Source organism: Nomascus leucogenys, chromosome 18 (genome assembly GCF_006542625.1).
Source record: "Nomascus leucogenys isolate Asia chromosome 18, Asia_NLE_v1, whole genome shotgun sequence".
Classification (NCBI taxonomy): Eukaryota; Metazoa; Chordata; class Mammalia; order Primates; family Hylobatidae; genus Nomascus; species Nomascus leucogenys.
In genome coordinates this window covers 18,565,996-18,582,022 of record NC_044398.1, presented here as the reverse complement: position 1 = coordinate 18,582,022, position 16,027 = coordinate 18,565,996, and the positions used below count along the sequence as shown (strand labels likewise).

At 40.6% G+C, this 16,027-nt stretch overlaps 1 protein-coding gene and 1 pseudogene across 2 annotated transcripts in view; both read right to left on the bottom strand.

Moving 5' to 3' along the window:
• TET1 (tet methylcytosine dioxygenase 1) overlaps positions 1–16,027 on the bottom strand; it is a 140,026-nt gene that overhangs the window by 35,465 nt on the left and 88,534 nt on the right. The window contains exons 4-6 of the mRNA XM_012497024.2: positions 13,189–15,496; positions 7,766–7,856; positions 7,108–7,201 (exon numbers count right to left, since the gene is read on the bottom strand). Of these exons, the coding sequence (XP_012352478.1) occupies positions 7,108–7,201; positions 7,766–7,856; positions 13,189–15,496 (2,493 nt within the window). The remainder of the gene's footprint in view (positions 1–7,107; positions 7,202–7,765; positions 7,857–13,188; positions 15,497–16,027) is intronic.
• On the bottom strand, positions 9,437–9,853 carry LOC100600774 (annotated as a pseudogene). Its single transcript, XR_001113509.2, has one exon. The product of XR_001113509.2 is annotated as a 40S ribosomal protein S15a pseudogene (transcript).

The following is a 16,027-nucleotide window of genomic DNA, read 5'->3' as shown; positions in this document are numbered from 1 at the left end:
AAATTTCCTTAAAAAATGAACTCTATAAGCGAGTAAACAAACTAACATAAGAAGAGTACTAATGGTACTTTAGCAGACAATAAGCTTAAGTAAAGAAAAACATGTAAGTCAGTTTAATATTGGCCGGGCGAGGTGGCTCATGCCTGTAATCACGGCACTTTGGGAGGCCAAGGTGGGTGGATCACTTAAGGTCAGGAGTTCCAGACCAGCCTGGGTAACATGGTGAAACCCCACCTCTACTAAAAATATAAAAATTAGCTGAGTGTGGTGGCACAGGCCTGTAATCCCAGCTAGTCGAGAGGCTGAGGCTGGAGAATGGCTTGAACCTGGGAGGCAGAGGGCCAAGATCACGCCACTGTACTCCACCCTGGGCAACAGAGCGAGACTTCATCTCGAAAGAAAATAAAAATCACTTGTAGGTATTCATTGCCACATCTGCTGTGTTGACTAATACGCAATCGCACAGTGGGGAACTCATCATATGATGCCCAATGTGAAGCACTCAGGCTTTGGAGCCAACGAGGCCATCCACTGTTTGACTTCTTCTACCTACTTTTGCCATTACCCCAGAAGCTCAAGAGGGGAAGTATACAAAGAGGTATACTCCTGCCTCAGCCTCCTGAGTAGCTGGGATTACAGGCTTAAGCCACCATGCCTGGCTAATTTTGTATTTTTAGCAAAGACGGGATTTCACCGTGTTGGCCAGCCTGGTCTTGAACTCCTGGTCTTAAGTGATCCGCCTTAAACATCGGCATCAGCCTCCGAAAATGCTGGGTTTACAGGCATGAGCCACTGCGCCCAGCCAGCTGGGAAATTCTTAAATGTGATTTACTCACGACATCCAGCTAATTTTTAAAATACTTTTTTTTGTTGTTTTTTTCTTGAGACAGGGTCTCATGCTATCACCCAGGCTGGAGGGCAGTGGCACAATCTCAGTTCACAGCAACCTCTGCCTCCCAGGTTCAAGTGATTCTCCTTGAACATCTAAGGTGCATCTAAGAAACTACATTACCCTTTTCTTCAAAATCTACTGAAGAACAAGATAACTTGTTTCTGACAAGATCCAAAGTGACAGCAGAGAAATAGTCAAAAATCTCTGTCAAAGGCAGAGTGTTAATGTGAGAGTATTAATGATCACCTGGCAAGGAAACATTTCAAGAGAAAAATAAAACAGTGTTGAGCACATAGGCAAAACAATGTAAGAATGGCTCAGAAAGTGGTGCTGGCCAGTTAGAATTTGCTGTTAGACTTTTTGTGTATGATCATTAAAAAGAGAAGCAATAGATCTCTCTTCCAAGCAAAGAAGACAAGAGGGTTGTCGCGGTGGCTCATGCCTGTAATCCCAGCACTTTGGGAGGTAGAGGAGGGTGGATCACTTGAGGTCAGGAGTTTCAGACCAGCCTGGGCAACATGGTGAAGGCTGAGGCAGGAAAATCACTTGAATCTGGGAGGCAGAGGTTGCAGTGAGCCGAGATTGTGCCACTGCACTCAAGCCTGGGCAACAGAGCAAGATTCAAAAAAAAAGAAGACAAGAGAAACACAACTTAAAAAAAAAGGTGAGCGGGCAGTTTAGGACAGAACTTTAATGCTATTAACAAACCTAAGCATATACATGGAGATTTTAAAAAATGAAATCATGAAATGATGCTTGATATAGATTAATGTTTTATAACAAATACACAAAAAAGGTACATTATCCAAGATGAAAAGTAAATTTGGAGCAATGTAATTCACTGGCAGCATGTATATATTCGATTTCTTAATTCAAAATTTTTGACCTTCATTTCCTCCCTCACCCATATATAGTCCACCCAGTTGCACTAGTGTCATTCAAAATAACCTCATGGTAAAGTTCTACAAACTATGTAGAATACAGACAGATCTAATTCTTTTTTTAAATTGTTTTAAAAATTTTCCCACTTTCCTTCATGGACATTTTTTAATTCCAATTTTCATTCAACCTCTACCTAAAGTTTAAGCATGGGGTGGACAACTCCAGCAGATTCCCAGCTCTAATCCTCAGTTTCTCATGCCTCAGAATATCGCTAATAATAAATACCACAGCCATACTCTTTCAAGATACCGATTCAAATTCAAGATACTCAACTTTCTTTTCTCTCTGTAGGCAGGGCTCATTCCGTCACTCAGGCTAGAGTGTAGTGGCCCAATAATGGCTCACTGCAACCTCCTCTTCCTATGCTCAAGCAATTGTCCTGCCTCCCAAGTAGCTGGGACCACAGGCACACACCACCACAGTTGGCTAATTTAAAAAAATTTTTGGCCAGGCGTGGTGGCTTACGCCTGTAATCCCAGCACTTTGGGAGGCTGAGGTGGGCGGATCACAAGGTCAGGAGATGGAGACCATCCTGGCTAACACGGCGAAACCCCGTCTCTACTAAAAATACAAAAAATTAGCCAGTTGTGGTGGCGGGCGCCTGTAGTCCTAGCTACTCAGGAGGCTGAGGCAGGAGAATGGCGTGAACCCAGGAGGCAGAGCTTGCAGTGAGCCAAGATCGAGCCACTGCACTCCAGCCTGGGCAACACAGCGAGACTCCGTCTCACAAAAAATATATATATATTTTTTTGTAGAGTCTCACTATGTTGTGTAAGCTGGTCTCCAACTACTGGGCTCCAGTGATCCTCCTGCCTCAGCCTCCCAAAGTGCTGGGATTACAGATATACAGATATGAGCCACCACACCCAAATGGGAAATTTTTTTTTTTTTTTTTTTTTTTTTTGGAGATAGACTCTGGATGTTGCCCAGGCTGGAGTGCCGTGGCACAATCTTGGCTGACGGCAACCTCTGCCTCCTGGGTTCAAGTGATTTTCGTACCTCAGCCTCCTGAGTAGCTGGGACTATAGGCACGTGCCACCACGCCTGGCTAATTTTTTGTATTTTAAGAGACGGAGTTTCACCATATTGTCCAGGATGGTCTCAAATTCCTAAGCTCAGGTGATCCACCCGCCTCGACCTCCCAAAGTGCTGGGATTACAGGCGTGAGCCACCTCACCCAGCCCTAAAATACATTTTCTAAATAGTCATATTTGAGCTCCATATTCATTCACTCAACACAAATTTATTAAGTGCTAATTCTAGGCTCGGCATTGCTCTATGCAAAAGCAGTAAACAATGTGAATATTTTAAGTAAGATAACCTGGAAAGTTTGGAAAAATAAAGTTTGACTAACATTACGATTTTTCTGACATATAATCGTTAAAAAACCTATTTTAGCACTTTGGGAGGCCGAGGTGGGCAGATCACGAGGTTAGGAAATCAAGACTATCCTGGCTAACACGGTGAAACCCCGTCTCTACTAAAAATACAAAAAATTAGCCAAGTGTGGTGGCAGGCACCTGTAGTCCCAGCTACTCAGGAGGCTGAGGCAGGAGAATTGCGTGAACCCGGGAGGCAGAGCTTGCAGTGAGCTGAGATTGCGCCACTGCACTCCAGCCTGGGCAACAGCCAGAGTCTGTCATTTCATGGAAGACAATTTTTCCACAGGGGTGGGGCCAGGGGCAGAGGTTTTGGGATGATTCAAGTACATTACATTCATTGTGCACTTTATTTCTATTATTATTACATTGTAATATATAATAAAGTAATTATACAATTCATCATCATAAAGAATCAGTGGGAGCCCTGAGCTTGTTTTCCTAAAACTAGATGGTCCCATCTGGGGGTGAGGTGGGACAGTGACAGATCATCAAGCATCAGATTCTTATAAGGAAAGCACAACCTACATCCCTCGAATGTACAGTTGACAACAGGGTTTGCAGTGCTATGAGAATCTAATCCCACTGCTGATCTGACAGGAGGCAGAGCTGAGGTGGTAATACTAGCAATGAGGAGTGGCTGTAAATACAGATGAAGCTTCACTTGCTCTCCTGCCGCTCACTTCCTGCCGTGAAGTCAGGTGCCTACTGGCCCATGGCTCAGGGGTTGGGGTCCCCCGGGTTAGCGCACTCTAGCCCAGGCAACGGAAAAATACTAAATATAAAGTTGTTACCAAAATCTTTAAGCTACAGCGTTTATATCTCCCTTGTTAAGAAAAAAAAAAAAACCCCAAAAACTATACACTACAATTCTTTATATCACTGTCATTATTATTATATTAGAAAAGGTTTTAAAGAAAGGAAAAAGAAATCAGCCCAATCCCACCAATAAGCCTAGTTACCTTTCTCTCTTTTGGACTCACTGTAGGAGAAGCCAGCTGCCACATCATGAGGACATATTCATTCCTTACCACTTAATAGACAAAGGAGTGAACAATTCAGAAATAGCTAACAGATACAGCTCAATAAATCGGTAACAACTATCAGCGCCAGACATTGGGAACCAATTGTGTGATTTATTTCAAATATACAAGGTACTATGGATAGGCCCGACACAAAAGAACAAAACAAAATAAAACTATACTGTTTGAGAAATATATAACTAGCAGGGAAAGGTGGAAAGCAAGAAAATTATTACCACAAAGCCAGGATGGGAGATTTATAACTGGGGCTTCTGAGAATCTAGTTTATTTTTTTTTGTTTCTTTCTTTAAAAAAAAAAAGAGATGTGGGGTCTTGCTATGTTGCTCAGGCTGGAATGCAGTGGCTGGCTATGGATTCACAGGAGCCACCACAGTACACTGTGACCTTGAACTCCTGGCCTCAACCTCTTGAGGTGATAAAAGAAAGACTGTAGTTTCCTCCTTGCTCTCTTTTGATTCACTCACTCTGGGGGAAACCAAGCTGCTGTGTTATGAAACATTTAAGATGAGGAGGAACTGAGGCCTCCAGCCAACAGCCATCAAAGAGCTAAGGCCTCCAGTAAGGGAACTTGGAAGTGGGTCTTCCAGCTGCACCACTCTCCCCCCGTCAAGTTTTCAGATGATTGCATCCTCATAGGAGCCTATGCCAAAAGCACCACTTGGATTCCTAACCCGCTAAAACTGCAGGAGATAATACCTGTTTGTTATTCAAACATGAAGGCCTTCATGTTACTCATGAGCTGAAACCTCAGCTCCTCACTATGGCCTACAAAATCATTCACCTTTTTACCCCCACCTGGTTCTATTAATTATCTCCTTAATTTCGTTTTTCGTTTTTGTTTTTTTTGAGACGGAGTCTCACTCCATCGCCCAGGCTGGAGTGCAGAGGCGCGATCTAGGCTCACTGCAACCTCCACCTCGGGGGTTCAAACGATTCTCCTGCCTCAGCCTCCCGAGTAGCTGGGACTGTAGGCTCGCGCCACCACCCCCGGCTAACTTTTTCTATTTTTAGTAGAGATGGGGTTTCACCATGTTAGCCAGGATAGGCTCAATCTCCTGACCTCTGGTGATCTGCCCCCCTCGGCCTCCCAAAGTGCTGGGATTACAGGTGTGAGCCACTGTGCCCGGCCTATCCCCTTAATTTCAAATGACTCTGCTTAGATTTTTTTTACTGGACTCTTATTTCTAAACCCAAGACCTTTGTTCTTGCTGTTTTCTCTGCTTAGGAATGCTACTCCCTGCATATCCTCTGCCTGCTTAGCTCTTTTTTGTCACTCCTTTCTCAGCTTAAATGTTCCCTCCCCCGAAAGGCATTCTCTGACAATCCACGCTTTTTTTTTTGGAAACAGTTTTGTTCTTGTTGCCCAGGCTGGAGTGCAGTGGTCCAATCTTGGCTCACTACAATCTCCGCCTCCTGGGTTCAAGTGATTCTCCTGCCTCAGCCTCCCGAGTAGCTGGGACTACAGGTGCCCACCACCATGCCCAGCTAATTTATGTATTTTTAGTAGAGACGGGGTTTCACCATGTTGGCCAGGCTGGTCTCGAACTCCTGACCTCTGGTGATCTGCCCACCTTGGCCTCCCAAAGTGTTGGGATTACAGGCGTGAGCCACCATGCTGGGCTGACAACCCACACTTAATGGGAAAACCCTGGAAAGATCCCCACGGGAAGAGAGAAACAAAGTAAGGAGACCATCATTTCTAAAGCAATATAAAATTAGAGTTAGTCTGTTGGACTAACTGTATTAGAGGATACACAAGAGAAATATGTACAAAAACAAGAAACATGTAAATTCTACCTTAAAACAGTCCTAAAGGACAAAAGAAGGCATATGCAAATGTAAAGATGCAATATGTAGAATATGAAGACTGAACATGAAATATATGTAAATTCTCCAAATTCTGTTAATATGATTCCAATAAAAATACCAGTAGGATTTTATTCTTGTAATGAAACATGGTGTTTATACACTAATATGATAAAATAAACCAGAATAGTCAGACCACTTTTGAAAAATTAAAAAGAATTAGCCTATCAGACATGGAAACATTATAAAATCTAAATAATTAGAGCAATCTCATGCTGATTAAAGACAATGATTTAACACAATAGAGAATTCTCACATATAAACAAATACACATCAATAATGAAGAGATGTACAATTAAATGACTGGTGTTGGATAACTGAGTAGCCATCTGGAGAAGTGTATATAGCTACCAATACTCTAAACCAGGATAAATATAAAATACTTCATTATAGAAAAAAAATAAAATCATTAAAATACTACAAAAGAAAATGAAAGATTTATAACCTACAAGTGGTAAAGATTTTTCTAATTAAGATACAATACCCTAAAGCTATAAAAGATGAAAAAGCTGATTACAGTAAAAAAAAAAAAAAATCTAACTGGTAAAACCACAACAAACTGAGAAAATATATTTGCAACTTTCATCGCAAATGGCCAATTTTCTTAAAAATCTATTAAAAAATCTGGCCCAGCACAGTGGCTCATGCCTGTAATCCCAGCACTTTAGGGGACTGAGGCGGGAGGATCACTTGAGCTCTCCACTAAAAAAAAAAAAAAAAAAAAAAAAAAAATTAGCTGGGTTTGGTGGCAAGTCTTAACTACTTGGAGGCTAAGGTGGAAAGATTACTTGAGCCTGGGAGATCAAGGCTGCAGTGAGGTGTCATTGTACCACTGCAATCCAGCCGGGGCGACAAAGACCCTGTCTCAAAAATTACATAAATAAATGAATAAATAAAATACAGGTCACTCTGGCTATTGTAAATGTATAAATATCAGCTCTGGAATAACAAGTTTCAAAAAAATGTATAAATAGGAAATACTTACCCACTTAGCAATTGGACACCCATGAGAGCTTTTCCCTTCTTTACCGGTGTACACTACTATTTCTATCCTTATTGCGTTTCCTTTTTGACCATACCTAAGTATAAAACACAGTGAAAGGAATGTACTAATTAATTGCAATCTGTACTTGAAGGCTTTGGCTTTGAACATCTTAATGTATATAAGATGCAGATGTACATAAGTTCAAAAATCAGACACTCTTCATAATTTACTTTTGTTAAACATTTGCTTTTGTGTGGCAGGTATTTTAATTTGTTAACCAGTCCTACTCACTTATCCTCAAAGATCACTCTTTAAAAAATAGGCTGAGTGCAAGACAAGCAATGGGAATGTAGGGTATGCAGTGTCAAGGGTGGTAATTTGACCTATTTCTACCATTATACGATATATAAAAAGTACTTCCGAGTTTATCAAAGACAACTAGTCTTGCTTTGTGGGTGCTTTTATGTGCCCAACAGCTTGTACGATGGGTGGCTCAGTAGGGACACAAGGACACCCCTCTTTTGTTGGGCCCTAAGAAACATCCAACTCATACTCCTGATCATTTTTCAATCACGGCGTTTGTTCTTAGAGATGATTTATCTCCATTGAGTCAGATCCACAGTAAGAATGATTTTAACAGGGAAGCGTATTTCCTCACCTATTCTCCATGATTTCCCTGACAGCAGCAACACTTGGTCCTGCCCCAAGGTGTGTATAATATGGGCCTTTGTCTTTTTGTATAACTCGATCTGTGGAAGGAATAAGATTATTAGACCCAAAGCTTTACAGAATTGCATAGGGGACAGGAGAAGCTATTTTTATACTTTTTGTTCCCCCTCGATTCAGAACCACGAATCTTGACAAGGTTTTGGTAAGATTTGATAATTAAAGTCAAGGACAACAGCCCATGGAATTTAACTTTTAATGTTCCTTTCTTCCTGCCCCTAACGAATTCTTTCTTCCTCTGAAAATCAGAGGAGAAAAAAAAATATTTTAAGATGTGGGTCATATTTATACTCCTATCTCCTGCTTAAAAAAAAATCTGTATTAATTGAGGTGTAATACTAAAAGTTATCCAAGAACAATAAATGTTAAAGGTTGCCCTCAGAATCCTATTAAAATTGAGCAATCTCTCTTTTTTTTTTTGGGGGGACAGAGTCTTGCTCTGTCGCCCAGGCTGGAGTGCAGTGGTGCGATCTCGGCTCACTGCAAGCTCCGCCCCCCGGGTTCACACCATTCTCCTGCCTCAGCCTCCCGAGTAGCTGGGACTACAGGCGCCCGCCACCATGCCCAGCTAGTTTTTTTTTGTATTTTTAGTAGAGACGGGGTTTCACCGTGTTAGCCAGGATGGTCTCGATCGCCTGACCTTGTGATCCACCCGCCTTGGCCTCCCAAAGTACTAGGAAAATTGAGCAATTTCATTGCAGACAATTTATTCTACTATACATTTGCACAATTACAAAAGAATGTTCCTTGTTACAATTATTTGTAATACCAAAAAGAGAGCAAAACACTCAACATCTGTCAATAACATGTGGTTTAAATAAATTACGGGATGTTTATATAGTGGAATACAATAAATCTATTGAAACAATAATATTTATAAAACATTTAAAAATCCACAATATCATTATATTAAAAAACCAAGTAGAAAGATTGTTTTAAATTTTTGTAAAAATGGAAACAAAATTAAAATCAATAATGTTCTTTTGTATAGAATGGAAGTATAGGAAGATGTTTGCGTCGTATTTCCGCACCACTTGAATTTTTGTGAGCATGAATTTTATGTTTCTTAAAAAATGCTATTTTTAACTTGGCCCCTTAGACTCACGTGTAACAAGAATTACTGGGGAATTTCTGCATTTCATGAATTTCTAGGCATGGTATACCTACACCAAAAAGTCATTTTCATTGGATGTCAAATACTAGGGGAATTACTTCTGTGGCTTCCTTTTTCACCTTTATTTTTTATTATTATTATTTTTTTGAGATGGAGTTTCACTCTTGTTGCCCAGGCTGGAGCACAGTGATGCGATCTTGGCTCACTGCAATCTTCGCCTCCTGGGTTCAAGCGATTCCCCTCCCAAGCCTCCCAAGTAGCTGGGATTACAGGCATGCGCCACCACGCCTGGCTAATTTTGTACTTTTAGCTTCACCATGTTGGCCAGGCTGGTCTCGAACTCTTGACCTCAGGTGACCCACCCGCCTCGCCCTCCGAAAGTGCTGGGATTACAGGCATGAGTCACAGCACCCAGCCTACTTCTGTGGCTTCTTTTTTTTTTTTTTTTGTCCATGAGGCATTTTATTTGTAAATATATGTATTACATCCCTAGAAAAAGAATCCTAGGATTTTCCCTCCTGTGTGTTTTCGTCTTGCTTCTTCATGGTCCCTGACGACAGTTGAGGTTGTCAGTACAATGAAACCAAACTGGTGGGATGGAAGCAGATTATTCTGCCATTTTTCCAGGTCTTTGAGTTGCACGTCAAATCTGGGGCTGATCACTCCACACTTGTTTAGCCTGCCTGTGAGGTTTACAACAATTTTCCCAGCTCTGTGGTCATCAATGATTTCAAATTCACCAATGTAACCATGCTTCATCATCACAGTGAGAAACCGGACGATGACTTTGGAGCACGGCCTAATAAGCACCTGGCGTTTGCCTCTCTTTTCGGCATTGTTGATGCTCTTGAGAGCATCTGCCAGGACATTCATGCGCACCATTGTGGCGGTGCGGAAAGATGGCAGAAAGAGTTGTGGCTTCTTAAGTAAGATACACTTGATAGATTTTATCTTATTCTTAGTGATCTACAGCAGTGATTCTAAACCAGGAGAATGTTGCCGCTAAGGGGACTCATGGAAATACCTGGAGACATTTTTGGTTGTGACAATTTGGCAGTTATGTGTGTGCATTACTACTGGCCTATAGTGGGTGGAAGACAGAGATGCTGCTAAACATCCCACAATGCACAGGACAGCTCCCCACAACAAAGAATTACAAAGGATAAAATACCAATACTGCTCAGTTTGAGCAATCCTAATCTAGAGATTATTTTGCTAGATTATTTTGCTAGAACATAATTCCACCATGGAAATTCTTTAACCTCAGATATGATGGTACTACTTGGGATGATTTGATAAAAAGCGACTGGGTAAGTAACTTTTTGTTTCTCTGTCCTTAAGTGCCTTTTTCTACACAATGAGCACAATAAATTCACATGTAATGATTTACTAATGACATGTTAGTGACAGTAAATAAAACAGCTGAGTCCACTGCAGGTACTTATTCAACTTTGAATGCCTGGCTGTCTATTCCTATATGCTGTGACTAGTTATTTTGCATAAGGAAAGGGTCTTCAAACTAGACAATCATCCTTTTAGAACCATGCACATAGAAAAAGTAGTCTAGCTCAGGTATATAAACTTTAAAGGCACGTGTTTATTTCCATTTGTAAGGATATTTAGAAAAGTGTTCTCTCCCCTTTTTTTTTTTTTTGAGACAGAGTCTCGCTCTGTCACCCAGGCTGGAGTGCAGTGGCGTGATCTCGGCTCACTGCAAGCTCTGCCTCCCAGTTCACGCCATTCTCCTGCCTCAGCCTCCCGATTAGCTGGGACTACAGGCACCCGCCACCATGCCCAGCTAATTTTTTGTATTTTTTAGTAGAGATAGGGTTTCACCGTGTTAGCCAGGATGGTCTCATCTCCTGACCTCGTGATCTGCCCACCTCGGCCTCCCAAAGTGCTGGGATTACAGGCGTGAGCCACTGCACCTAGCCGAAAAGTGTTCTCTCTTTTATAATTCACCTTTATTAAGCACCAGAGTGTACGTTATAACGATAGGTTCTGGAGTTGAGACTGCTGTCTCTGAGTCCCAGTTCAGTTACTGGATAGCTATGAAATTCTCTGTGCCTCAGTTTCTGCATTTGTATAATGGGGATAATAAGCCCTCTCTTTGAAGAGCTGCTGTGAAAATAACAAGTCAAGCAAGCACAATATCAGACTTGTAGTAAGAGCTCCAGAATGGAAGCCATTATCATGATTACATTCTTCTCTCCTTAATTCAAGAAACTTATTCTCCCAATTCAACTCCACTCAGACAGCATTGTCACTCTTTCCAAATTGTGAGATTCTTCTCAGAACAGCCTATCCTTGGTAACTGGCACATTGCAGTTTGTCAAAACTGTGTGTTAGCTGGTGTGGTGGTTCATGTCTGTAATCCCAGCACTTTAGGAAGCTGAGGCACGAGGATCACTTGAGCCCCGGAGTTCAAGACCAGTCTGAGTAACAAAGTGAGACCCCATATCCACAAACAAACAAAACAAAAACCTAAAAAACACTGTGTATTGAACAATGAGCAGAGAAATGGAAGGATATTATTTCAGAACAACAAGTGTACTTTGGAAAGACAAGAATTCAATATTATTACTACACAACACTATATTTTCTACTGTTGTTAAAAAATCAGTGTGATATACTTATCTTCCCTATGGAACCACCTGCTTCTAATAAAAACATCACCTTTGGTCAAGGCAAATCTTAAGTCTTTGTGACTTGGAGCCATATTTTAAGTAAGACTTCCAATAACTAAACCTATTTGGATGAGGTTCAAAACAGATTTTTCACAAAGCTTATTCTATCATAGTTGAATGGTAAACAAAATAATGGGGCTTCAAGCAGCCTAACGAACTCTAATGACACTATCTATTTAATTTCCCTATTTTTTTACAGCTATATTAAAATCAACAGGTTTCTTAGAAGAATGCTTACCTGAAATTTGGCCATAGACAGTAACTAATCAGTACAGGATTCAAATTAAGCTTTCACATGTTTCAAATACTGAGGAAATTTCTCATAAGATCTGCCTGAGAATCTTTACCCAGCAAGATTTTCTCAGGGCTTTTAACACACTAATAAAACTAATTGGTTCACAATGTTCTTTCAATGACTCCTAAGGCACAAAAATGTAGAAATACATTGGTTAGGGATCAGTCCATGAGTCAGCTATAAGCACATGACTCATGTTAGCACACTGGTTATTCTTTGATTTTTTCAAATAGGAAATCAGAATTAAACAAATTTGTTAAAATGTTAAAATTCAGAAAGGCTTATGAATTCTTCAAGTGGCCAAGATTATGGAATTTCTTTATACATAAGTACACTTTGTATTGCAGAGAAATAGAAATATATTATTTCAGAATATCAAGTGCTCTTTGGACAAAAAAAGACAGTATTAGATCTCGTACTGGATAGAGTGTAAAAGCACTAGACACTAAAAAAGACATAAACCAGCTTCAATTCTAGAGTAGGATGGCAACTGCCAGCTATATATTTTATAACTGTTAACTTATACATGTTTTACATTCTCCACATGTATCTTCTCACACACACAAAAATATAATGAAAGGCTTGTAAGTTGAAATTTTTTTGAATATAGGAAGAATAAACAAACTGTAATAAACTATTAAGTTATTTCTTTCTTTCTTTTTTTTTAAGACAGGGTCTTGCTCTGTTGCCCAAGCTGGAGGGGAGTGGCACAATCTTGGCTCACTGTAACCTCCACCTCCCAGGTTCAAGTGATTCTCCTGCCTCAGCCACCCGAGTAGCTGGGATTGCAGGCGTGCACCATGCTCAACTAATTTTTGAATTTTAAGTAGATACAGGGTTTCACCATGTTGGCCAGGCTAATATCGAACTCTTGACCGCAAGTGATCCGTCTGACTCGGCCTCCCAAAGTGTTAGATTACAGGAAAGAGCCACTGCACCTGGCCTAGGAAATTCATTCTTATGCTATGCACAACAAATTGACAGACATTCAACATTGAGAGATATATCAGCCTATTTTTCCACTTGAGCGGGTTTACCTTTTCCAAATTTGTTTTTCCAAATTATGAGTTGAATTTCCATTCTTGTGAGCAGAACCAAAAGGTCCCACAGAAAAATGGTTATAGATTTACTTAATCCATCTTAGTTAGGATAAGAATGGGGAAAAATATCACACAAAAAAGATGAATCAGAATTTGCTTCAGTCATGATTGAGGTAATTTGTGCAGGTGAAATAAGAACACATCCACACAAGTACTCACCAAGACAGCTGCAGGTGGGCAGTTCAGAATCTTTAGTTATAGACACTAGGTTTTTTGTAGGGTTAGTAAAGAAGTTCATGGCATAATCATTAAAATTTTTCTGTGCACTGTCCACTGTGGAAAATTGTGATGTTCCAACACTGGATGAACAGACCTCCTCTTCACTTTTGGTAGAAACCACTGTAATTCCACCTGAACACACTACATTTACATTCCTGAGAGTTAGTGCTGACTCCGGTAAGGGTGTTTCATGAGAGATACCAGGCAATGCTGGCAGTCTCTGATGCATGAGTTGCTCCTTAACAACCTGCTGAAACCGTATTTGGTCATCGCCTGCCATCACGTTAGCACACTGGTTAGGTGGAGAGGAGGGCTGGGTCAAAGGATGGGCTTTCTGATTGGCATTCACCATTAACTGTACCTGAGAATTATAAGCTTTATCAGTGAATGCCTTCCCGTTGGATTCCGTTTTAAGATGAAATAAGCTGAGTGAATCCAATGGTTCAACCTTCACCTTTTCCTCTGCTGATTCAGGATATCTCTGTAATTTTATCTGAGTGAGTGGAGGAAATACTGTTTTGGGTTGCATAATGGACCTCGTTTGAGCCAGTGGTTTCCATATTTTGGTCGAGGAAGAAATTTTCCCAAATACAGTAGGAAAATCATGTGGACAAAATTGCCCAAAATTTTGAAATTTCGATGCTATCCAAATGTCGCATATTGTGCCATACATATAGGACAACTTTTCCCACCTCTGCCGATCATTTTCTTGATAACTTACAACTGTGGGCTTCTTTTTCCGCCTATCTCTTGATGGAGTGGATTTTGTCTTTTTCTGGGTTGGGTTCTTCTGCTTTGTTAATGATGAACCATGATTATTGTGTACACTTGAAGGTGGTTTCTGTTGTATTGTGGCCTTCTCCTGATTGTATTTTTGCTGTACATTACATGTGACAAGGCTTGTTGGTGTACTTTCAACTTTTTTGTCCTCTGGTTTTATATAATTGATCTTAATTATCGAAGCAAGTTGTGTCAACTGTGTTGCAACATCTTCCTCAATTTGAGTATGGGTTGCATCCTGACATGATAGATCATCTGAGTCCAATTTTTTGCTGCTGTCCAGTAACTGGTTGCAATAGTCCACTTCATTATTTCTTGGTGGCAACTGATGCAAATCATTGGAACAACTGTCAAGAGTAATTATCCCTTGAGCAATACTTTTATTGGTGTCAATCTTGGATGAATTTGATTTTGGTATAAAAAGAGATAATGAATTTGTGACTTTTGAATATTCATGTGACTTTGTGGATGCTTGGTTAGTAGCTGAGCTGATATGTGAGTTGGAAAGGGTAGTAGTTTGCCCATTGAAAACCACCGTGTTGCATGAACTTTGTTTTTCCAAAGATGGACAGTGATTAAGTTTTGGTGGCTCTCCCTGTAAGTTTGGGTCTTGGAGGTCTTTTCTTACAGTGTAGAGGATAGCTTTGCAGCTATTAAGCAAACTGGCTGTTCTCTGCTCTGATTCTTCATCTTTCTCTGACTTTGATGGGGAGGAATTCTCTGATGGGGCTTCTGAGAGTTGAGTCAGGGCTTCTATGGCTACCACTTGCTCCAACGTTAATCTCCTATCTTTCATTAATGATAAGAGACTTGGTTGAACGGGAGATCTATGTTTTGGTTCTTTACTTGGCATATTCTCAGGAGTTTTTGGTTGATCACCTTCATTGTGTATACTGGCATGACGATTTATGATGGAGTGTGAAGAATGTGGAATGGAACTGCAGTTAAAGCCAGGCTGCTGGAATACTAAAACGTTACTTCTCCCCTTGAGATGATCACAACTCATATCAGTAGCAACGGAGCTCATAGCGTTATTATGGTTTGCAGTGTCTTTTAGGAATTTATAAGAATTGTTTTCCAATGTCTTGCCGAATTCTTCAATATTGAATTTTTTAAATGAAACATTTGTTTCAGCTGGCAAATAGTGTACATGTTTAATGCCATTTCTTACCGTTTGTACAAACAATTTTGGAGATTTGGTTCGTTTCTTGTCAACTTCAGAGTTTTTCGATTTTTCAGCTTCTGGGACATTAGCACTAAAATCTCCTTTCACATGATCAGTTAACTGTGATTTCTTGTTTTGTGTCCACTTCTCCACCTCGATGCCTGTCATGCTGTCTTCATTTTTAGTTACATTTTCAACAGTATGTGGGTTCAATTCCAATTTTTGTTCTTCCCCATGACCACATCTACTGTAGTCCATGGATTCTGACTTGGGGCCATTTACTGGTTTGTTGTCAAAATCTGCCTGTAAAATACAGAAATTACTCATGTCATCTACTTAAATCTGAAGAGCAGCCATAGAAGATTAAAATTTAATAGCAACTAAATGTAAAGCCCTGTGGATACAGCCTAAAATATTATTTTTGCTTTTCACACATTCAGCGAAGTCATAAAATACCAAAAGGACATAATATACAAAAAGAAAAGACAACTAGGCTAGGCATAGTGGCTCACACCTGTAATCCCAGCACTTTCGGAGGACAAGATGGGAGGATTGCTTGAGCCCAGGAGTTCAAGACCAGACTGAGCAAGATGGTGAAACCCAGTCTTTACCAAAAATACAAAAAAAATTAGTCAGGTGTGGTGATGCACACCCGCAGCCCCAGCTACTCAGGAGGCTGATGGCGAGAGCATCGCTTCAGCACAGGAGGTGGAGGTTCCAATGAGCCAGGACTGTGCTACTATACTCCAGCCTGGATGACAAAGTGAGACCTCTTCTCTAAGAAACAAAATCAAAGGCCAGGGGTGGTGGCTCATGCCTGTAATCCCAGCACTT